At 41.9% G+C, this 24,098-nt stretch overlaps 1 protein-coding gene across 9 annotated transcripts in view; it reads right to left on the minus strand.

Annotated features, from left to right (window-relative positions):
- Positions 1 to 14,784: 14,784 nt before the first annotated feature.
- The window catches only part of Sfmbt2 (Scm like with four mbt domains 2), a 219,667-nt gene continuing 210,353 nt past the window's right edge, over positions 14,785 to 24,098 (minus strand). For all 9 annotated transcript variants that reach the window (XM_010621393.3, XM_019207097.2, XM_010621390.3 and 6 more), the window contains one exon: positions 14,785 to 18,984. In XM_010621393.3, coding sequence (XP_010619695.1) covers positions 18,844 to 18,984 — 141 coding nt within the window. In that variant the 3' untranslated portion in view covers positions 14,785 to 18,843. The remainder of the gene's footprint in view (positions 18,985 to 24,098) is intronic.

Consider the following 24,098-nt stretch of genomic DNA (forward strand, 5'->3'; position numbering starts at 1 on the left):
TAAAAAAAAAAAAAAAAGAAAGAAAAAAAAAGAAAAGAAAAAAGAGTGGATCAATAGCAACATCACCACCAGTATTGTATTTCTGTATCATATTGCACAGATAAACCCGAAGAGACCCAATCTTATTAAAACAATATCAAGGTTGTAGAACTATTTGCTTAAGATTAAGGTTGCTATGTATTTGAGAGCCTAAAAAAAAGGTTCTAAAAAAATCCCTGTCACAAATACATAGTAAAAAACAAAATAAAACAAAAAAAATCAGACTGCTCAGTAAGATTTATGCAGACATTTAAAAAGATTCATGTCATTGGTCACTAGAGCATCTTGATACTTCCTGATAGTATTTTGTGTAAAAACTGAACTTTAAGAGAATTTTATAATTCATTTTAAACTAAATTTTGTGCCTTCATTATTAACCAAGGAAGAACATAACTGTGATCAAATAGCTTGCTAACAGTAGCTACCCGGGGATTACATAAACTCGATTGTATTGTGCAGTTGTTTTTTGCATATTTCATTTTCTCAGGGGAAAAATATTATAATTTGTAATTTCCATATTGGCCAGATTATTGTGCACTTGTCAATGATCAGTCTCTCTCTCTGTTTGGAACCTGTCAATTTCTGCACAATTTAATAAGACGATTTGACTTCCCAGGCACCAGAAGACTCTCAGACGACTGCATTTCAACTGAAAGTTGGAAAGACGACAGTTATTTCTCCACAATATCCACTGAGCATTAACAGTCCTTAAACCTTCTGGTTCTGTTTCCCATCCCTCTTTGGAAGCTAAACTATTTGATTTCACCCTATCATAACAAAATTTTCAAGAATATACTCTTAAATATTATTTTAAATGCTGAAATAATACACGTAGTAAATGCAGTTATTTTGAGTTTGCTATATGCTGCCAATGCATTTCAAATGCACATAGATTTATGTGGCGGATTAAATGTAGTAACTTGCTTGGGAAAACCCAAAACAATTTCCACAGCATTTAACATACCAACTGTATAAACAGTTTTCAAAAATTATTAAGCCAAAGAAATTCCATTTGTTTTTTGCCTATACAATGTTTACACTTAATAACATCCCCCTTGGCTCCTTTCCAGCCCCAGCCCCTGCAAGGTTCTAACACCATCACACTGCTTCCACGCAGCCCATTTATTTTGTTTTGCTTCATCAAGTTGTGCCTCAGATAGGTTTTGCAATTAGTTCCCATACAGCGTCAATCGTGAAGATCTGTCTCATTCCACCGAGTCAGCACGTATTCACCATACGCCTCCTTGGAGCTGGATGTTGAAAATATCCTCTTCTGAAATACTCTGAGCTGCTGGTTTGTTGGATCCTTGGAAGATGTTTTTTAAAGCTTTCTTCTTTAAAGTCCCAGTTCTTTAAACCAGAAGGCTCAGATTAATAGTGGAGCTGATCAGGTCTTCTGGAACTTTATATTTTTCCCCATTAGAGTTATTATTTGCAGTTCTCAGGGGTTCAAGACCATGTCTTGCAAAGAGCATATGTAGTAGTTCATAATAATTATGAATATGGAAACACTTAGAAGCAATCTGTATGCTCATAGCACGCAAGGCTTATGATGGTGTGTTGTTGTTGTTGTTTTGGTTCTGGGGATCAAACTCAGGACCTTGCACTTGTGAGGCAGGTGGTGGCACCACTGAGCTAAACCCCTGGCTCTATGATTGTGTGTTAAGAGGCAACATATTATAAAATTCAAATATGTGAATTTAGAACTAGACTCAAGGCCCTGATCTATCAGTTATTAGCTAATAACTATAAACCAGTGATTTGAATTCTCCATGTCTCAGTTTACTCATCTGTAAAATGGAGGAAATAGAGAATTGCCTCATATGGTGGTTGGAGGATTAAACGAGATAAACTCTATACAGTGCCTTGAGATGAGGTGACAGATTCAGATGCCCCCATGTCTTATCTGACTCTGGGTCTGAGTTAGCTTACTGAGGGGCTCCCCTTTACTTCTGACTAAAAAGTTTATGATGTTGTTACACAGGCACATAGATGTCCTGAGCTTCCCTCGCTCCTTAAAAACTGGCCAGAGGACGTATTTACTGATTGTCCAGTTTAAGATTCCTAGAAATAATTAGGACCCATCAGTGAACACGTTTTCTTTGTTTCAGATTAAAACAAAAATCATGTCAATAGGTAAAGTTTCCCTGAAATCCTAAAGTCTACTTTGGCTTCGTATTCATCAAATGCATGGTACTTTAGTCTGAATCAGTCCTATGCCCACTCATAAACTCAGCCTGGGCTATTCATTGGTTGCTGGTTTCTAAATTCTGTTCTGCTTAGTTTGTGAGATTATTTTTACTTACATTAGGTATGATGAGTCTTGTTCTGATATTCTCTTTGGTGCCACTCATATCACATACATATCACATCTTTGATCTACCCCACCACTAGAATCCCCACCCCAGTTCCCGTTTCTAGGGTGTGGGTATCTGGCCTGAGACCTGCCCACTTTCTCCTCCTTTTTCCACTGACCTATGGATTTTTTTCACATTGCCTTAACTAGGGCTTTGGTATACAATGATACCAGTTTCAGTTTCTGAGTCTCCTGGTTCCAGTTTTTCATAATCAAGTTGATCCATTACCAATCACTGGTCCAAGCTGCTCTGGTCATGAGGCATAAACAGGGGGCTATGAGTAAAGCAAAATTCAGGTAGGGTGTGGTGGGTAGAGTATGTGATCCAAGAATATTCCCTACCCATCTCTGATCTACCATTAGAAGGTACTATACATGTCCTGAGTTCAAGGATTGGGCCTTCTCTCTCCATACTCAAGAGAGTTCATGAGATATTTGTTTAGAATGTATTGAATAAATGAACAAAGAAATGAATCTTTGCAGAGCTCACCTCAGAGCAAAGTGTTTCTTTTGTTCTTCAAAATCTTTGCCTTCTTCTAATATCCTGTGTGATTCTCCAACTCCTTCACGTATATGATGATACTATTTCTTCACATTTTAAGCCCTCATCTTTTTCAAATTAGAAAGTATACAAAATGGGTTCCATTTAGTTTTTTAAAGCATTTATTAAATAAATGCCAGAGGTCAGGCAAAATACTAGACCCTGAAGATTCAACCAGGGACAAGACATAATGATTTCAAGAAATTCACAGTGTAAAGACGAAAGTAAGTCAATTTCCAAAACTTGAAATACCACTGATGAAGATAAATCATAATTAACCTCTTTGAGGGGGTTTTCAGTGAACAAGGAAGAGGAAAACATGCCTTAGATCACCCATTTCATCTGGACTAGATGATGCGATACAAATAAACTATACTTCTCTTGGGTCTATTCTTGAAAGAATTAAAGGTGCACTAGAGTGAGACATTCATGGTCACATTTCTATGGGCGAAACTCACAATAACTAAACTCTGGAAACACTATAGACGCCCATCAATAGACAGGTGGATAAAAATGTATATGTAAACTATGGGATATTCAGCCATGAAGAAGAAATCATGTCATTTGCGGAAAAATGGGAGGAACTTGTGGCCATCATGTTGTGAGGGAAGTTAGGCACAGAAAGTTAAATATCACATGATTTCTTTTCTGTGAGAACACTAACACATCAGTAAGTTATAAGAGAAAATAAAGGAGAGGTGGTAGGAAACTAAAAGGCAGACTTGCTGGAAATGGGGAAGGAGATCAGGCAGCAGGGAGAGAGCGAAGGGATGGGGAATGATCCCGATATGCCGTGACGTACTGTAGATGATACTAATTAAAAAGTAACAGATAAATCAGAAGTCTGCCGTAATCACACCTGCTCTTTTTATGTTGGTTCAGGTAATATTCACCTTCCTTTTACTAGTCCTTGCAGCTGTGGCTACAAGATAATTAAGCTGTTTTCTCAAGAGTGGTCCTTTTAAGAGAACTGGTAAGGGTGAGTACATTTACACGGTAACAGGCTATACCATATTAACCTCCTTCCATGACTCCCGACACTGTTCAGTTGCTTTTAAAAGGAGGTGAAATCATCTCTCTACCAAAGGATCTGCATTCTAACCCTGACACATGCTCTTGTCTCCCTGTCTCATAACTCCAAGAGAAGTAGGAACATTCTGTACTTGGACAGCGTGGGGTTGAAATTCCGATTCTCTGACACATGATCTACCAGTCAAGTTACTTCGCTGAACTTCATTTTGCCTCAATTATTAAGTGGGAGGACACAGTATCCCCCTCAAAGAATTGTTGTGATGATTCAAGAAAATAACACATGAAAAGGTCTCAGCTGATTCACTTCTTCAAAAAGGATTAGCTGCATACTTACTCTGTACGAAATATTACAGCAGAAGGGGAAAACTACACAAAATTACCTACACTCGAGTGGGGGAGACAGTGAGTAAATAAGACAAACAAGTGCAATTTATGGTATGGATGGGCCAAAACCTGGGATGGAAGAAGAAATCAAAGCATGGGAGGGAAGTGAAGTGTAAGGAAGGGAGCCGGAACTTAGATAGGGCCAGTTATGGGAATGAAGACCTGCACGGGGAGGGGTTGACGTGGTAAACACGTGATATATTAGTGTGCATTTTTATTCCACTCCTCTGGAGTTGGAACACATTGTGAGCGACACATTGCAGGGAATAATGATTTCAGATGATGACTTGGATCTGTCACACTTCGCTGTTGTGATTGGATTTAAGTGTCATTCGTATTCCGTCTCTGTGTGGCTGGCTGCTGCAATTTTGGTCTCATTCTTCATGCCGGTTAGGTCACATGCGAAATTTCTCTTCCCGAAACAAGCGCACATTATCCCCTCTGGGGTGACGTGCATTCGCTTTTGCATCTTTCGTAAGGACCTGTCCCTGGGAAAGGACTACTTTGTTTCCCACAACTGTTTCTCTTCCGACACTAAATTGCATAAAAGGGTGTCGGGTTCCGAGTGGAGTATGGCAGCCCCTTGCTCAAATGCGGTTAGTGTAGTTACTGGGTTTTGCACTGCTTGCTTGGGGGTGGGGTGAGACCTCCAGGCTGTCACAGAAGTTGGCATTTTAAACGGCAACAGATTCTGGACAGAAATATTCAGGGTCGACACACTTGTTTACTAAGTGAACGGTATACCAGCCAGAGGGGCTGAGGCACGATGGGTCCAGCTGTCTGTGGCAGCCCAGGAGGTGAAAAGACAGAAGATTTTCTCCCACTTCCTCCAGCCCAACAAAATCCTCGAATTCCCAAGAAGAAGAAATAATGTGGTCTGATCTGACTGCATCCTTTGCACCTTGCTTCATGCTTCTCAAAAATTTTAACCGTGTCCCATCTGGTCGATGACAGCGTACTCAACACCCAGCGGCTGGAGATGAGATCAACGGTATGATCTGGAGCAGGTCGTGCAACTTGTTCAGGCCTCAATGGATTCTTCTGTGAAGTGGGACTGAGCCTCCTGACCTCAGGGAACGCTGAGCCGAGTGAGACTTGACAATACGGAGGACGCACTCTCACGGGACTCCTCCTCGACCCAGAGAGACGATGCGATGACTCGGAGAAGAGAAAGGCCACGTACAGCAGCCAGGCCCTGAGGAACAATGAGACCGAGGATTCCGACACAGAGGGCTCGTGCTAGTGGGTTAGCAGCCTCTTCCTGGTGCTGAACATTATCCGAAAGCAAATACACTGGTGAGAGGGTGGGGTGGAGTAAAGAATTAGTGCTTTTTATGCTTTAAAAAGTTAGAAATATACTTAATATTTACTCAGACAATAAATAAGCATCATAATTTTGCAATTCCAAGGTACATTACCCTGTGGCAATGCATTTTATATGCTTTAGGTTTTTAAATTGCAAACATCAACATAAATTACATATGTACATATATATATATATATTTATTTCCTACACAAATGGATCATATTTTAATACCACTCGATAGGCTATTCTTTATACATAATATTGCACAGGTATAGTTAACCTCAATAAAGAAAAAAATCCACATTTTCTTTATAATGATTTCCATGTAGAGCTCTACTGTAACTTATTTAACAAGCCCCTAAAATAGACATCTAGGTTGTTTCTAATTTTCTGTGTTATTGACAGTGCTTCACTAAACACCCTTATACATCTTTTCTACATGTACACTTATACTACTTTAACATTCCAATCTTCGGTTCTTCTTGAGTTTATTTTGGTTTACTCTCTATACTCAAAATAAAGATGTTTTAAATATGAAAATAGATGTAATGTTTTGTCTTTTTTACTCCTTAGGATACATTTTCAAGCAAAATAAATATTTGTCAAAAATGAATGTTTAAAATTCTAACACCTTCCAACACACTGTAGGTTGCTAAGTTGCATCCAACAGGTTGATAGCCTCAGCACACACGGTATGTTGCTTTTTATATATTTTCACTGCTACTCATTGAGTCACCCTGTGATCTTTGTCCATTAAAGCAGAAATATAAAAGTCATTTCTCACATATTAAAATTACTTTAGTTTTCTGTGTTAACAGATTGCTTATATTTCTTTATCTCTGAATTGATTGCACATAGTCTTTACCCATTTTTTTCTTCAAGGGCTTTATTTTTTTTACTTGAGAATTGAACTCAGGTAGCACTGAGCTATATCCACAGCCTGACATTTATTAAGTCAGCATGGTGGCACCCCACTGTAATTCCAACTGTTTAAGAATCTGAGGCTGGAGAATTTCTTGAGCCAAAAAAAAAATGTTTTCAAAAATATTTGCTTATTTGTTATTTTTTAAAAATATTTGCTAATTAGATCTTTTAACATCCTAGAACAAATACTAGACTTTTAAAACTATTTAATGGCATCTCTCAGAGTCCCATTTGTTATTTTATTCTCTTTTGCTGTTCTATAAAGATGGGATACTTTGTTTATAAGTTCATGCTTGATAGGTTTATCACATGATCAGTTAGCCTCCCCATGTTCATGTATGTTTCATAGGATGTTTTCATATCGGTTCATTGCAATGGCCTGCATGGGACTACTGGGGCGGACGCATGTGATGGAAACCTATTCAGCCCATTTCCATGAGGCTGTCTGTTTAGGGTTGTGTGTTAAGGTTGTTCAGTTGACAGGTGGCCCATGGCTCCCACCCCTGTGTTCACACAGACATAATTTAATCCATCCTGACAACAGGCGGGAGGGAATAGACGGCTGTGCGGCTCAGAGCGGCACAGAGCCCTGCTATATCTGCAGGACTCCACACGCAGATCTCGCTGCATCGGCCATTTAGGACCTGAAGGCAAAGGAGGTAATATACAAAGTAGTGTTTTTCAAGCCATGTATAAAAAACTGATGTTTTTTGGCTCAATTATACTATCCTGGGGAGACATTTAGAAATGTCAACTAGCTGAGCATTTTGGGAATTGTAACTTAAGTGAACCCCATGCCAGTAGGAACTTTCATATGGGCTGAAATCTCATCTTTAAATATTCAGAAGAATTACAAGATTTAGTTTCATTCTCTGAACACACGCTAATAACACCTGCCACTTGGAATAATATTTTTAGGAAAAAAAGCACAGAGAGAGTTTTAATCGAAGTGTCTCTGTAAGTTTAAATTTGGACACATCTTCCGTGATTTAAAAACACAATAGCAACATTAGAATAAAATCAAGACGATGGGCTGAACTCAGAAATGAGGAAAACATCTCTGTGAAGCCTAGAAGGTACAGGAGGACAAAGCAGTGAGTAAGAGTGGGGCTGAAGCCCTAGGACCCAAACAGTTGTGAACGGAGTTCAGGTCCCACGGAAAATTATCTATCAGAGGTGAGCAGGAGCCAGGCTGAGAACTGAGCGGGCCCTCGCCAACTACAAAACTGAAAACTGAGGGCCCCAGTGGGATGGACTTGGGAGGCAGGGGGATGGAGACAGAGCCTAGCCTGTGGGAAGCGAACCAAGTAGACGACTGGCTGTTAGGTGTTAGGCTGAGGCAGGAAGGTTCCCTCCCTGCTCCATGTACCAGGCCAATGGGATGGCTAGAAGAAAACACAACAGCAGCAATTAAATAAGGAGAGAGAAAACCAAATAAAAAAAACTTCCATTAAAAGTGATATTGCAAATCAAAATTCTAAAAGCCTAAAAATCCTCTCATCTTAAGAAAAAAAGGACCCAAATATTTAAGATGGAAATTTCTTTCAGTTGAATTCACTGAAGTTGCTGGGTAGTACAGCAGCATATCAAAATTAACAGAATCCCAGTAGCAGTGAGCAAAATGTAATAAAAAAGATAGATACAGCTAATAAATACGGAGGACATGTATTTAACAAAATACTTGGAAGACTTTCAGAGAGAAAAATGTCATAACATCCTCACTGAAGAACCATATAAAAGACACGAATACATAAACAATTATACCAATTTTGCAATATGATACAAGTAACAACATGATGCAAAGAAATCCTAAAATATTAGGCATTTGAAACACCAAAATCACAGAAGTGGTTACCTATGAAATATAAGGGAGAGAAACAGAATTGGAATCAGATTGACAGGATTTCAGCCCCGTAACATGGAGATATAAATGTCCCTCCAGGTTTGGTGCCACGTGCCTATACTTGCAGCACTCAGGAGGCTGAGACAGATGTGGGACTTTTTTTGGTACCTGCTGATTGAACTCAGGACCTTGTGCTTGTGAGACAGGCGTGGCACCGTTGAGCTAAATCCCTGGCCCTTAAAGCTGAGAGATACGAACTGGAGTGAGTTCGAAGCCACCCTGAACTATAAGATGAGACTCTGTCTGAAAAAAGCACATAAATAAATAAATATTCAAAGCAAATATGGCAAAATGATAATTTCTTAGAAGTTGGATGAAAGGTACATACATATGTGTTACATCAGCTTGAATTATTAAAAAATGTGTTATACATTTAAAAAGTACTAATATATAACATTAATTTTATCTCACAGAGTTTGATTGTGCAACACTAGTGAAAATCTTTCAAATAGTATAATTAATCCCAGTATCATGTTATACATATAAATGGAATTATGTAGTAATTGAACATAAAGATATAATGGGTAATTTAATAACATCCTTTACTTTCCACATTTTTCATAATGTACACATATTCCTTTGGTAAAAAGAAAGAATATTTTTACTTTTAACCTCTAACCTGTCTTAAAATAATTCCCAAAAAGATTCGTGGTAAGAGTGGCCCAATTACAGAAGGCTGGTCAGTTTGCCAAACTCCAAATGACTGCTGAATTACTCTGGAATATTTCATTATTATTATTTGCACATCGTATATGTGAAGATAATAATAGCTACTTTTCAATGCCTTTCCTTTCAGGTTAGTTCCCTAGACAATGGACCCCCAAGAAAAAGTTCATAAGCTGATACTTTATTAAAGGGGAGGAAGTGATGTCAGGCGGCAAAAGTCAAGCACAGCAGGAACCAAATGCTGATGGTGCCTTATAGAACTGGCTACAAGTCTATCAGAAATCACAGGCTATTGTTCGGACACACAGGATATCACTGGACAGACTGTGTGAGGCTACCATATGGAGGAAATTCCCTCTGGGAGAAGAATTTATTTGCCATCCACATCCTGTATCTCACTGGTCAGAGTTTGCCAGTGGGACATCAACTCCTTTGTGCTTCCAAATTCTGTCACCCAAGGCAGCCAAATCCCATAACTCGCTGAGAAGACACCTTCACTGTTCCCCAAGGTGGAAAGTGCAGTTCAGTTCTTCAAAGGGTCAACCATCCAGCCATCTGGTAGAGCACAGAAGTCAGTGTATTTCCACATCCAAGCGCTATGAGTAGCAAATGCCTTCACAGGGTGCTGCGGTGGCTCTTGCCACCGTCATCCTTCAGAGTCCTCGAGCGAGGTGGTAGCCCCATTTCTGGCTGCAGCCAATACACTACATGGAGCCATCTGTGAACCACAGTTGAGTCCATTGTTTCCCCATCAGCCGATTGAAAAGATGCTCTCAAGAAGCCATGGTGTGCATAGAGGGATAGGTATCGGTATTTTGGAATCAGATAATGTAGGATTCATTTGTGTCTGGTGCCTGAAGTATAGTTTCCACTACACTATGTATTACTTCATTTTTTTGTCCTTTTTTTTTTTTGACATGGTAAATCTCAAGAGCACACAGATCATGGTTAATTATTTCAGCTTCAAAAGTCACCTAGTGTCCCAAGGAAGTACATTCAGTATCTCTGAGTTCCCCATGGCATGCCGAGTTATTTCAAGTAGAAAAGATTGGTTTTGCTTTTTCTGTATGTTTGTTTGCTTTCTTCCTCCAGTAGAAGACTTGATCTTATTCCAGAGTTCTAGAGCCTGCCTTCTCACCTCTCCATGTGGTTTATCATAGATGCCATACAGTATCTTTCCCCATTATGAAAAAAAATCCAGCTCCTTTGGATGTGTTCAGTGTTAGGTTTGGCGGTACAGCTTGAGCTAGAGAATCTATTTTTGATCTCATCGAATTGATCACTAATTGATTCTTTCATCTGGGCACTAATCACAGATTTCCAAGCTATCACATAAATGGATCAAATCACTATGCCTAAGTGAAGTATACACTCTCAAAATTGTCCCCCCAAGCACTACGTCTTAATTACAAGTAAGAAGTAGAGGGCCAGGGATTTAGCTCAGTGGTGCTACTGCCTGTCTTGCAAGCGCAAGGTCCTGAGTTTGATTCCCGGTACCAAAAACAAACAAGTAAGAAGTAGAAAATATAATTTGGGGACTTGGGGGAATGGAGCTAGTTTCCTAAATATTATTGGGTTTACCTTCCACCCTTTGGCATATGTTTTGTTAAAATGTCTACTCATAAAATCCAGTCAGCGTAATGCCATTGATTCTGTGGGCCAGCCAAATATTAAAGTAACAAATGTTCCGATGACACTAGGTCCCCAATTACCTTAAAAAGAGCTGGGGAGTAGGCCTCATCCTAATTTGGATACACCTGGCATAGCCATTATATTTCCAGCCTTTGACCTTTTCCTCGATGCTAGAAGACATTCGGTATTTCCATCCCATCTACCGTAGGATGTCTCAGGCAGTCATTAAACTGGCTCTGGGTTGACCTTATAAGAATACTGGATTCCATCTGGGTCATAGGTGAGTGCTCAACTTCATGGTTTTTCCTATACAAAGTCTCACATCCTGTCCTGAGTGGTATAACAACCTCACCCACTCCCTTAGTGTTTACCAGTGCACACTAGCCACACCCTAAAGTTGCTCTGGGTGTGCGGGCTGCTCTTCGAAGGTTCAGTTTGCATTTCTTTACTCAGGCTAGGATGAGACCCGTATCTGGTTGTTGAGAAAGGGACAACGGGTCAAAGCAAGACACATCCTGAGAAGAACATCAGGCAAGGTAAAGCTAGTCTATGGTGTTCTGGCAAGAGGAGTCTTTCTGCCTGGAGAACAGTGTTTTCTCTCAACTAGGAGATTTAAGGAAATTCAACCTTGAGATTCCTGACTTGTACATTCAATGATCTATCTGTGGTTTCAGGAACCCTTTCCTTACCAGCACATTGGCTGTCAAAGATGCACATTTACTTACTTATTTTGTTTCAGCCCTGTCAGATCCTGGGCCTGATTTTCCATGGGTCTTCTGCTAGTTGGTGAAGATGACACCATCTTTGAACATTTTCTTAGAGGCCCTTGAGCTTATGAATCACTTCCCCAAGTGTACCATTTTCCTTTCTGAGGATGCCACATGCAGTTACCTAGACTTTATCTTTCTTAGTATCACGTTGCTCTGATCATAAGCAGTAGTCATATTATCTCCCACTGCCGCAACTTAGGCCTGCTACTCACCCAAGTTAACCATAAACAAAAGCTTTCACCATCAGTGACTGTGAGGCCACCAAGTGTCTGGATGTGTCCCCTACAACTTGCTAAGAGCAGAAGTGTGCCTATTGCATTTATACAGGGGTCAATATGATTCCAGATGCCCATCCAGATAAGCTGTTTTCTAGAAGATCTTTGGTACCAGTTATCTTCTCAGGGTTTCAAAAGGTAACAGAGTCTAAGGCATAGCTCATATGGCAATATTTTATTGTGGTATAAAATACCAGGGTAGCAGGGACAGTAGAGGCAGGGAGGAAGGGAGAGCAAATACAAGATGATTACAGAGCCGACTTCCATTTGAGGAAACACGCTGATGGTTTGTGTGAAGTGAGACATCTCTGGGCAGCCCATGCACAAGTATCGTTCTTCAGAAGACTTCGGTAACGGAGAAGGGAGAGGAGCTCAGCTGTTCTTTGTCTCCTTCCCTGATCCGAGTTGGAGCTCTGGAGATTATCTAGCTGTAACTTGGGAGTTGCGTCACCTGGCCCTTCTGGTCCACTGTTGGAAAAGCCAGGCCCTGTAGTCCATGCCACGTATTTCATTGGAATCCAGGAAAGGTGGCTTGCACCTCATCTTTCAAGTGTTTGGTGGAGCTGGATCTGGGTGGCCCATTCCCACTGACAGGAGGGGGAAGGGACAATGGTAACGCTAGCCAGGATGCTCCACTGGGTCAGTGATTGAGAGCCCCGGGGTTGGCAACGCAGTGAAGCGGGGAACAACTCACCTACTGTGTGCTAACACTCTGCTTAGATCACAGTGTTTACCTGCTTCCTAATTCTATTATCAAACACGCATGGATGTGTTACTAACTTTTATAGAGAAACAGAACAAAAGCAAGGCTCTGGGTTACATATTCAGCAAGCAGACCGAGTATTTAAAGACTGTGCAGATTCGTACTTGGGAAAAGATTGGAAGCGGTCCTACGCTGCTCTCTTGTCAGAATTACAGAGCAGGAGCTTTCTTTTTTATTTATTGTATGAAATATGGTCTAGATCCATCAGCTCTAGAAGAATACTCAACAATATATTTTAAAATGAGCTACAACATATGGGCTGATATCATAAAAAGCTTTTATTGAGATTACTCCCTAGTAAACCTTTGGAGGTCATCTGTTATTTTGATGCAGTACTTTTATCTCACAGATAAAATGTTCAGTCTTCACATGAAACCAGCAAGGTCATGTCCACGTAAACAGTATTTTCTAAACCTCCACTAAGCACTATGTTCTTTCACAAACTTAAAACAGTCACAGCACAAACCCTGGGACAAAGGGGAAGTAACTCTTGAGAACTGGAAGTTGTACAAGCTTGGATAGAGAACAGAAAAACATTTTTTAAAAATAGTTTTGTGTGTGTGTGTGTGTGTGTGGCAATAGAGACACAAATATAAATTGTTTTGGCCTTGACTGACTCAATTTGAAGATCCAGCAGTCATCAGATTTCATTTTATTTTATTATACAGTCAGTTGTTAGATTTCTGTTCTCAAAGGTCTTTGAGCATAAACAAATATAACGATCATATGTGTTCAGGCATAAAATCTTTTATCTATTTGTTTTTGATGTACTTGAGAAAATGAACAGTGTATCCCATTTTGCTTTTGCAGGCTTTGTTTCTGCTATTAAAAAAAGCTTGCTTATGAACACAAAAGCAAAACTTCTGTATGTAGAACTAGAATGTGAGCAGGGCAAAAGAAGGTAATTAAAGTGAAATAAGATACTTGAGATTGCCTGAGACTGAGGAAGGGAAACATTGATCAGCATTCCTCCATCTCTATTTCCTTAGTGCCTTTTAAGTCCTTCTCACCTTCTCTGCGTCCTTAGGTAGTACGACCTACGGGGGCAGGAGGAAAGGATCATGTTCTGCCCATCAGATCCCAGGGAGGCGGAGTAACAGCAAAGGATCTCCCCTTCCAGTCCATGCGGGAACACCCGAGACACATAAAGGAAAACAGATCGGTGTGATTGTGGTTAATCATAGCTCCCACAGAAATAAAGAAATCTTTCTTCTAAAGTATTGAGTAATTGTATAAAAACAAGAATGACTGAGATCGAGGTCAAATGTAGTCACGTGAGTATATTTCTTAATGTCTGAACAGTATAATTAGAATGAGTACAAATTCCTTGAGCAGAAAGCTTCAGAACCAGGAGGTGACTGTAACAGGTCGCACAGGGATTTGAGAGCCGTGTGTGCTAACAACCTAAAATGTGTGTCAGCGCACAGCAAAAACAAAGCAAACCTTGAGAATAACATAACCCTTACAAAACCCTAAAACACCTGTTTAGTAGTTTTCAACACAAAGACACAAACAGTACTATAGAATTTAGTTTTGCTTTATTTAACAATGTGGCCTACAAGGTTTTTCAAGTAAAAAGGGTTTTTATTTAGAATAAAAATTAAAATATAACTCTGATATAGATTTTCATTTATTTACATGAAAACATATATACAGAATACCATCTTACAGCAAACTACTGCATGCCCTCTGTCCCGCAAATTTCAAGACACCAATTTTTCCCTTTTATGCACCAAAACACACACAACATATGAATTAAATTCCAATACAAACTATTCAAATTGGAATGCAACACAGCTAAAGGTCTTCTGATATTCACGACTAGGGAGAGTTTAAACTTCTAGAGATCATGCTAGCTTCCATTCTGACCAAGAAGTGAAATGATTATTTTCTCTGTAACTCAAAAAGCTTTGCCTCCAATTTCCCATCCTGAGGCGGTTTTTCAGTGAATGATTGTCCTAGAACATCCCTTTTTCCTCAGTGTCCCTTCTCCTCTTATGCAACACGGTCCATGTCTCACTGGTGCTGGACGGTGGCCACGGAAGACAAGTCCACTTAGACTTCAGCTCCAGGAACCATTTCAATCACTAGTTGTCACCTAAACTAGAGAGGCTTTTATCCAAAACCCAAGGCAGCGCCGTACATCAGCAATTACAATTTTTAGGTTAATGGGTCAGAAGTGGAGCAGTTTGATTTTTTTCAGATAATGTTTTAGATATCTGTAAATCACTACACTGATAAGAGCTGAGAAGTAATCAACTTAAAAACTGAACCAAGTTAAAGGGAGTAATTTCCATAAAACTTCTGGACAGAAAAACAGAGTTAAGAGAATTATTAAATTGTACTCATTCCCAATATGAATATAGTTTTCCCATATCATTTAATTATTGCACGAAATAGACACAGACAGAATGTATAGCTTTCTGAAGGTTTCTTCCTTAAAAACTACAGATATCTTAATTTACTATTGTTTTTCAAATAATTGCACACTCAATCACAGCTTTCTAAAGACAGAATAGATAGAGTAATTGGAATCTAGAATCACTATTTTACCCCAAAGCAGCAATGATGTCAAACCACAACAAAGACCTTAACACTTCTTTGTTTTGTTTTAGTCCTATGTACAGAAATAAATACACATGGTTCTACAAAACTAGTATGAAAACCCCTAGTGCATCAACACTAAGGGTGGGACAGATCTTCTACAGATGTGTTTGGTACAAGACAGAAGGCAAATTCAGCACTTGCCTCACACAACACCCAAAATTCTATGATAAATTAGGAAACAGACCTATCTTCAAAAGGCTGATCAAAATCAACCTTCTAGTGACTGTGGCAGAGGTCAGAAGTGGCAGTGCTAAGGTTTGAATCATTTAAATTTATTGAGGAACAAATCAAAGTGAACACACAGGAAACGATCTTTTAAATCTGATCAAATAAGACGGAGGAATTGGGGGAGCCGTACAGATCAAATACTGTGTGTGACTCAAACTCTGATCAAAGGAATTTAATTTGGAAACTGACAAATGTGCTCTGCATGGAACTCCTGTAGGAAAGCAAAGAAGTTCTGTAATGCCTGTAGTACCCTGTTCTTTTCGAGTTGTTGTGTGTGTGCACGTGTGTGTGGACAGGATATTCTTCCAACACAGTACAGATGCTGTCAGAAGTTAGGGACTGAAATCAGCCATTAATTTTGGGGCAGGACCGGGCGGCAGACTCTCGTTACAATGCTGAAATGGTATTTCTGTTTCTTGGGTTGTACACACAGAGCAGACTGCAAGGAGCCTGCTTGGCCAGGTCCAGGAGGTATTGAGTGTCTGATGTACACTGCACAGTGTACAGTGAGAGGTCTTTGGACTCAAAGGAAGATCAAAGACATGTAAAGAAATGGTACTCCTGGGCATGAGGCATCATCTGTTGGGGTTCAGACCAAGAAATATTTGGCTCATGGGTTGTGGCAATATTGGGTATTATGTGTAAAATCCATTTTTTCTGCAACAGGGACACAACACAGCACAGTCCTCCTTGGACATTGCCTCTATCTTTAAGACAGAAGCTGGTGAGAGGTGAGTCCAGAGAAAAGTGAAAACTACTTTACAATTCTGTCGGAATTGCTGCTGATGTGAAGGAGCGTATCCACTATGGTGCAATGCCCAAATAATCCAAGTTCAGGGAGACACTGACCACGTTCCGCGTTTCTGCAAAGCTCCTTGGCTTTCCTGGAGCGCTGGGGAGACAGCACAGAGACAACATCCAAGGTGATGGCCCAGAGCTGGGCACTCTTCTGCTCTGGGTACAGCCATTTCCTCCTTGTCACACGCACATAAAGCTCAAGTCCACCAAGCGGCCAACACTGTGCAGAAAGCAACTGAAGTTAAACTGCAAGGCTAAAGGTCCAGGAGAATGCTGGATATCTGGCTTCATGGGAGGCACAAAGCTTCTCCCAGCAGTGCTGGTATATCCTGCCTGGGCTTCCTGAAGCATGATGCTCCAGCTCTCTGCACAGACTGAGAAGTCTCTACTTCTGATGCCGCATCTCCTCCTCCTGCCATTACGGGAAAGGGCAGAGAGGTGCAGTATTCTTTAAAGTACGATATTATGCTATAACTGACATGTGTCCTCATCTCCACTTCCAACACAACAGAAATAGCTCTGATTGAAAAGGCCACAGTGACGGATCATAAAGGAGTCAGCACAGGCAAAATGTCACAGATCTTGAAATAGATACCCTTTCCAGTGCTGGACAGTTTAATTCCACGGTACTGAGCTTTTAAGGCCAAAAGCATGTGGCTAGAGGAAGCGAGGAGAGGTCACACTTTAGGTTGGAAGAGAGTTATGCAACTGCAAGCCAACCACGAATCTCCAGGACATTTCTATCCCGGCAACATCATGCAGGACAAAAGCCTCCCATCAGTGGCGTCCAGACAGATTCATTCTCCAGGCATTAAAAGCTGGACTGTAGAAATCAGCTGCAGGAAAGACTACAAAGCCTCAAGCACAAAAATATCTGTTTTTCATGTTCACCTGCAGCTGTTACAGAATGTCAACACTGGCATGAATAATACAGGGCAACACTCAAGAAACCCACCATACTGCCTTACTGGCAAGATTGAGGGACTCCAATCACAGATGAAGATCAACATAATTCTGGTAAAAACAAAACAAAACCAACAAAACAAAGAACAACAACAACAAAGTCAGAAGGCGTAAAGCAACTGTGAGTGCCCACTTCTGAAAAACATAAAGTTTGGTTTCTCCGTGTCCTTTTGAAAAGCATTGAGGTAACCACATCGGAGCAGAGCAGTCCTTCCGGGTTTGCAAGAGCAGCCTGAGCTCCTCACAAAACACACAGATGGATATAAAAGGCCAAGCACTTCTTAGGACCACAGATTTGTCTGCAAGTATCTTAGCTAATTCAACACAACTTCCCAAGGAATTTTTTTTTTGGAACCAGGAATCTAATTCAGGACCTTAAGCTTGCAAGGTGCCACGCAATGGCACCACTGAGCTAAATTCCCAGCCCAAGCAATTTCATAAGCAACCTCAAAGCTAGCTTGAGCTGCAGGAGTGGCAGACTGACGTTGGATACTTCTTTTTTCTTTCTTTACTCCTTTTGGTCAACCCAAACTTTCCTTCCAGTAGGAGTGAGGAGGAAGATGCTTGCCCCTAAACTCCTAAGAGTCCATGCCCATCCTCCGAAGGGGACTTGGGGGTAGAGTAATGGGAAGTTGCCCAAGATCCCACAGTTGGTCATTAGCAAGCCGGGATGGGAACCAGCTGCTGGCAGTGCCAGGACTCACTCTGCGAGTGCGGCAGGGTAACCACCTCTGCATGTCTGCTGTACAAGCGTTGAGGCACGGCAGAAGTGGGCAGAAAGGGTGTGCAGAGGGACTCGTCTGCAGCCATGCTGCAGTGACCCTTCTAAGGGGTGTCACTAGTTCATGAACTGCTTCTTCCAAATAAACATTTCCTCCGTGTAGTAGTCACCCCTTGATCTGGTTACAATTAAATTAGAATATTATGGTTCTTTAGCAGGCTGTGGATAGAATAATCTCCATAGATATTGCAGGTTAGGTCACTCAGGAAAAGTTGTCTCATTACTTCCCGACGCCGGCTTCCCCACGGTCCCCATACTTCCTGAAAGGCACCTCTGAGGATAGAGGTCCAGCACAGTGTTTTATAATGGCGTCCTCAAAGCTCATACACAACTGCATTAGAGAAGGAAGTTGCCACCAAGATCAAGTCGCGGGGATAGCATGGCCCAGTAAACCACAGACACACATGTACTGATGCGACAGATGCATCTATAAAGAAGCCTGAGCAGGATCGTAACAAAAACTACCAGCAAAGGATTACATATGTTTCTCGGTCTTATTTCAGGAGATGGCAACTGTGCCCAACTTAGTTCTAAAAGAATGTGGGCCTCAGTTTAGGAAAACTTGCTCAAAGGAAGCTGCCTTGTTTGGGGTAGGAGAAAGGCAAAACAGGGACACACAAAGAAGCTGTTCCGTGTCCCCTGCAGAGTCTGATGCAGGACTGTAACTATACTCCTCAGAAGTCACGGCTGTGGTACTTCTGTGAGCCTTACAAAGATGGAAATATCAAACAGGCTGGTGGAGGAAGGAGGCCTTGGGCTCTGGCTGATACAAAGTGAATGCACCATTTCACATACCCCAGAAAAATCAAAGTACCAGTCCTGAAGACCTTCACAAACAACACATTGCAAAGGTAATGGGCCACCTCTGGAGAGGGTCAGTTGGCGTACTGAGCGTAGAAAGCCACTTTAACTCTCTCAATCTGATGGCATAACTTGATGGCGGGTCCCAGCTTCAACTCCATGCACTCCTGCACGGTTGGAAGAGTCAGCAGTAGGAGGGCCTGGCCATCGATGTCCTGTCAGAAGATAAAAGCACATTAGAGAAGAGGCTCTGCGCACTGGGGAATGCCTTCACCATGCAGCCTTCAGCCTGGGACCATGAATGTGATGGGGCCGCCAGTTTGGGACAGTGTTGGCAGAGACACCAAACTCGGCTTGATGACTACCTAATCTTTGTGATAATGAAATCTTTTTGCCAAGAACATTTTGGCTACTCTGAAATTCACAGGCCTAGACTACCTTGGTAGGTACAAAGAGCTGGGCCAGGCGGGCTGCTTCAGGGTTTGTTTCCCCAGCTTACTGCCCCTTCCTGGGAGAGCAACCTCTCGCTGCCTGGCCAGGTCCTTTCTATGCTGTGAGCACTAGTACAGAATGCGGTACTAAAAGTCAAAGCTACCTGACTGTCCAGCCAACGCCTGGCATTTCACAACTGGGGGAGTGAGAAGGTGCTAAGTGAAGGCAGGTGTCAGCTACACAGCGCGCTTCACCATCGAGGAAAACACCACCCCAACACACACACTGCTGTGTCTCGCCTGCCTGGGCCACTCTGTTTGGAGATGGACACTCTGTGCTCCTATACACACACTGTATACAGACTCATCGTTTCTGGCTGAAGAAGCTATACAGGGACGACCCCATGGTGCCCAACTGGAACCAAAGCCAATGGAGTAAGCCAGACTGACTCCTGAAGCCACATCTCTGAGAGAAATTCGTACACAGAAACCCTACAAAACTGGCAGACAGCATGGATCCACAGACGCACAGATATGGATGCAGGGACTCAAGAAGTGTGAAAAAAGCAAAGTAAAATTATGTCTCCAGAGCAACACTAGAAATAGATCCCAAAGAGAAGGATATTCATAAGTTATTGAAAAAATGATTCTAAGGAAACTCAAAAAATGAGAGACACATGCAGATAATTCAATGGCATCAGGAAAACAATTCAGAATATAAACAAGAAAGGTAGCAAAGTGATACAAACCATGAAATAGAATCAAAAAGAAGAACTGAATCTGAGAGTCTTAGCAACACACAAGAGAAGCAGAAGAAGGAACTTCTGAATCTGAAGGCAACTGTTTTGAAATAACCCACTCAGAGCAAAAAGAGAAGGAGAAAAAAGAAAGAAAGCCTCAAAGCTCATGGGACTCCATTAAACAAAGAAACATTCAAAGAATGGGCATTCTAGAAGAGAAGAGAAAATAAACAGAAAAGTCTGTTCGAGAGAATAGCTGGAGACTTCCCAAATTTCAGTAGATATAGATATCCAGGTCCAGGGGGCTCAGGAGATCACAAAGAGCCATATTTAGGAATCTGCCAAAAAATCCAAGTCAAAACACTAATTCTAAAATCAGTGAGAGCACAGGGCCAAGTCACATCTAAGGGAGCCCTCTTTACACTAACCGCACATTTCTCAGCAAAACCCTACAGGTCGGGAAGGAATTAGACGACACGGTCAAAACTCTGAGAGAATGAAAAACCTTGCCCAAGCAAGTTTGCCAGAGCACACGTGACCAGTGAAGTTGTACTTCAGAAATGAAGGAGAAATAAAGAGCTCCCAAGACAGCTAGATAGAGGAAATTCAGCTTTAGTACACAAGACCTATGAAAGGTGCTTAAGGGAGTCCTAAATCCAGAGGCAAAATGAAGGTAGCTATCATCATCACACACACACACACACACACACACTCTCTCTCTCTCTCTCTCTCTCTCTCTCTCTCAATGTTCCTTTACATTTCCATGCATGCACTGCCCAGAGTAAAGAGTTAGTCCTTCTAGAGTATCTACCCCAAAGCCCTTGTCATACAGAAAGTCATTAAATGATTGTTAAATTGGATTTGCTACGGAAAGGAGATAAAGACTAATTCCAAAGCTCTATGAGTATTCGACTGGACTCCTCTGTCTCTCCATCAGCTTACTTCCTGTAATAAATTCATTTACTCATACGGATGTCATTTGATTGTGTTTTATTCCAGAGGTAATTAACAGTGGCTCAAACAGACTGCAGGACCAAGGTAAATGATAAAGATCAGTGATAGCATGACAGCATAAATTGAACTCTCCACACCACAGTTTCTGCCACTCTAAGATTTATAACTAGAGCTGCCGTAAGTCACAAGGACTAAACAGCCACACGACAGCACACGAGCACGTGTTTCAGACACCATTTATCAATGAATTTCACACAAGGAGCTCACTTCCTTCAACTAATGGGTTATTTGGCCATCTTAAAAATATCTAAAGCAAATGGTAGTCTTGTGAACACTGATGTCAAGAGTAAGCATGATTTATCACTTGATCGGGATCGAAGGGCTGATGCTGAGACAAAAATAATTTATTATCTGATTAGATTCAAAGGCCACAGTCTTCCCTAATAAACACAGCGCAATAAAAATTAAGTGTTTACTTAATGTTTGCGCAAAGGCACAAGCTCTTGCAATTCATTACTTTTAAATTACAGATGAGCACCAGCTATGTATGATGTATGGAACTAAAAGCTGTGTCTCAATAAAGACTCGTGTGACCTTATCAAAGAAGAAGATAAACAGATCAGTCAGAATCACTGCAACAGCATCCTGCAGGGAGAGCTCTGTCATCGAGCAAGGTGGAATTCACACACTAGGGCTTTCTGACCAAGGACCAAGGGAGGAAGCCTTTAAGGCAAGTCCTGGAATCCCCCCAAATCCTCCTCTTTCATATGTCTCTTCCATGGGAAGAAAGGAGGAAATGAAGGTTAATTCTCCTATCTGAATATAAGTGTATTTATCGGTATCCATTCGTGTACACAGGCTCAAAATAAAAATTTACACATAGATCTCCAGATAGAAACGTGAAGCTGGCCTCCTCACTTTCTGTCTTTCTTAAACCACTCTGGGGCTTTTGTCCACAGCTGGGCAGCCTCTGTAGTATAGACCCTGAGCATCATGACTTTAGAGATCACGGACTCCTTCTGAGAGAGCTAAAGTACTTATCCTGGAGATGCCACAGTACCTCGAATCACACATGAGGATATGTCAGTTTCCACTCCTGGAGAGTTTGGCTCACTTCAATAAAACTAATCCCTGAACACCAAGTACTTGCCTACTGAGATAAAGGCGCCGGATAACAAAAATCCTGTCGTTAATTGTATAGGAATGACCAGAGCGTCTGTCAAACTCTCAGCCCTTTCAAGGGTACACCATGACCATGAGGTGTCCAGGAGGCACAAAAGACACAAAAATATTTCCCGAATGGAAAGCTCACATAAAATATGTCTGAAATAAAGTTAGGCCTTGGCATTCAATGCTGTAACTGCCTATTTTCCAAACCTGGAAAGAGAACATAATCTTTTCCCCAGCATGTGGCATTTCTAGATACTCTAGGAGAAAGTCTCTGCGAGGCCTGACACCACTCAGGCCAGCCGAGCACCATGCCCCGGCTTCTGTGGTCGCCTTCCAACTTCCCAGCCACTGCTCCCTCTGGGAGCCTCAGCTCCATCCTCACTCCACGTTCAACGATCCACAAAGACCCCTGGCCTTTGCTTCTGTGGAGCTGAAGAGGGATTCCCAGGTCTGCTGCAACTAGCACCAACCTCCCCGGCTCAGGTCAGCACTGCTTCCTCCCCAGCCTCTCTATTTACAGCTCTCTTCTGCTCAGAACACTGCCTGTCCTCTCTCGAATCTGCCAGTGGTGCGTCTGTGTGTGGTCCCCAGTCCAGTGTAAGCATTTAGGGTCGGGGCTGTCTCACCCAGCCGTGTTTTCGGGTGCTACGCATAATTGGCCGCAAGGAAATCAACGGCTTCACGATTAGTAATCCTGTCTTGACTCAGAGGAGTTGATCACCAGAAGGTCTTTTCCTGCCGTTGTCCTCCCATGACCTGGCAAAATGCAAGCCCGTATGTGTGTTCTCAGGCGACGAACGGCAGATGGGGAGCAAGGATAGGAAAGCGAACCGGGAGATGTGGAAGAAGCATGGAAAGCAGCAACATTACAAGTGGGGGCATCAGGGCCTCCTCAGCTTTCCTACCACTGGGGCTCCCAGCACAGAGAACTTCATTACAAAGCACGGATTTAAGCCTTCAGTTTTGGGAACTGTGGATGAGAACTGTAAAACAGACCAGGCTCAGGGGCTCTGAGCATTTTCATGAAGGCAGAGGTATGGCCATCATAAGCCAAGTTATCAATCTGAAAACACGCTTTAACTGGAGAATTTAAAATTGTATTGTTTAAAGGGTGTTAAAAAGAAAGAAAGAAAGAAAAGCTAACAAGCAAATTCCATCTGACGGCTCTGCTCCACTGAATTTATTTTTCTTTTTAATCTACAAAGGTATGCAGTGAAAGAATAACTATCAAACTTAATTTGGGTTAAGTAAAATCACGTTAGCAAACACACTGTGAGAAATAACGAGCTAAACACTAGGTACCTGTGTGTGCATTCTTTAAACAAAGCAACTCAAACCCATCCCAGTTTTTGGTTATGACGTCTTCGAAAGAAAGCCCTTGATAAAAGAAAGAGAAAAGAATGCAAAACAGATTCCATAATAAGCTAGCATAAAAGATATTGGGGAGCTTCAATGTAACTCTTCGAAGAAAGGCTCTCTGTCCCTTACACTTCCTGCGTGGGGACAGGGCTCCTCCACCTGCTTGCCGTATGCCTCACGGGAGTGTAGGCAGCCTCTGAGGTCGTAGCCTAGGTGGAGTGGCAGAGAATGGAGGCAGAGACCACGATCACCAGGGGCCTCGAGGTGGCATCTCTGGCCTCAGACCGATGCCCTCCAGCCCGGGTCCCAGTACACGGCCGCACGTGCTGTCCTCACTTCTCCAAGAAGAAGAGAGCAGCAGTTGCTCAGCCCCGCTTCTTCCCGCCCCTTCGTATAGAGGGCTTCGGCTTTGTCACCGCGAGGGGAGAAGGAGCACAGTCCACATCCCTATGGACCAAATTCCAGGCACAGGCAGCATGGAGTGAGGCACATGAAGGCCACACCTCTGAATCTGAGAGCTGTGTCACCTATGTCCCCGCCCTGGCCCTGGTGCAGCTGGGTCTCGTGCTGCAGAGAAAACAACAGCTCAGTCTTGTCTGCAAAGAAACTCCTACTTGCAGCAAGATGCAGATTACAAGGGGAGGGGAGCCTGAGGCTAAGCTATGTCATTACATG

Source organism: Fukomys damarensis, unplaced genomic scaffold (genome assembly GCF_012274545.1).
Source record: "Fukomys damarensis isolate Sample0158 unplaced genomic scaffold, DMR_v1.0_HiC HiC_scaffold_10, whole genome shotgun sequence".
NCBI classification, from domain to species: domain Eukaryota; kingdom Metazoa; phylum Chordata; class Mammalia; order Rodentia; family Bathyergidae; genus Fukomys; species Fukomys damarensis.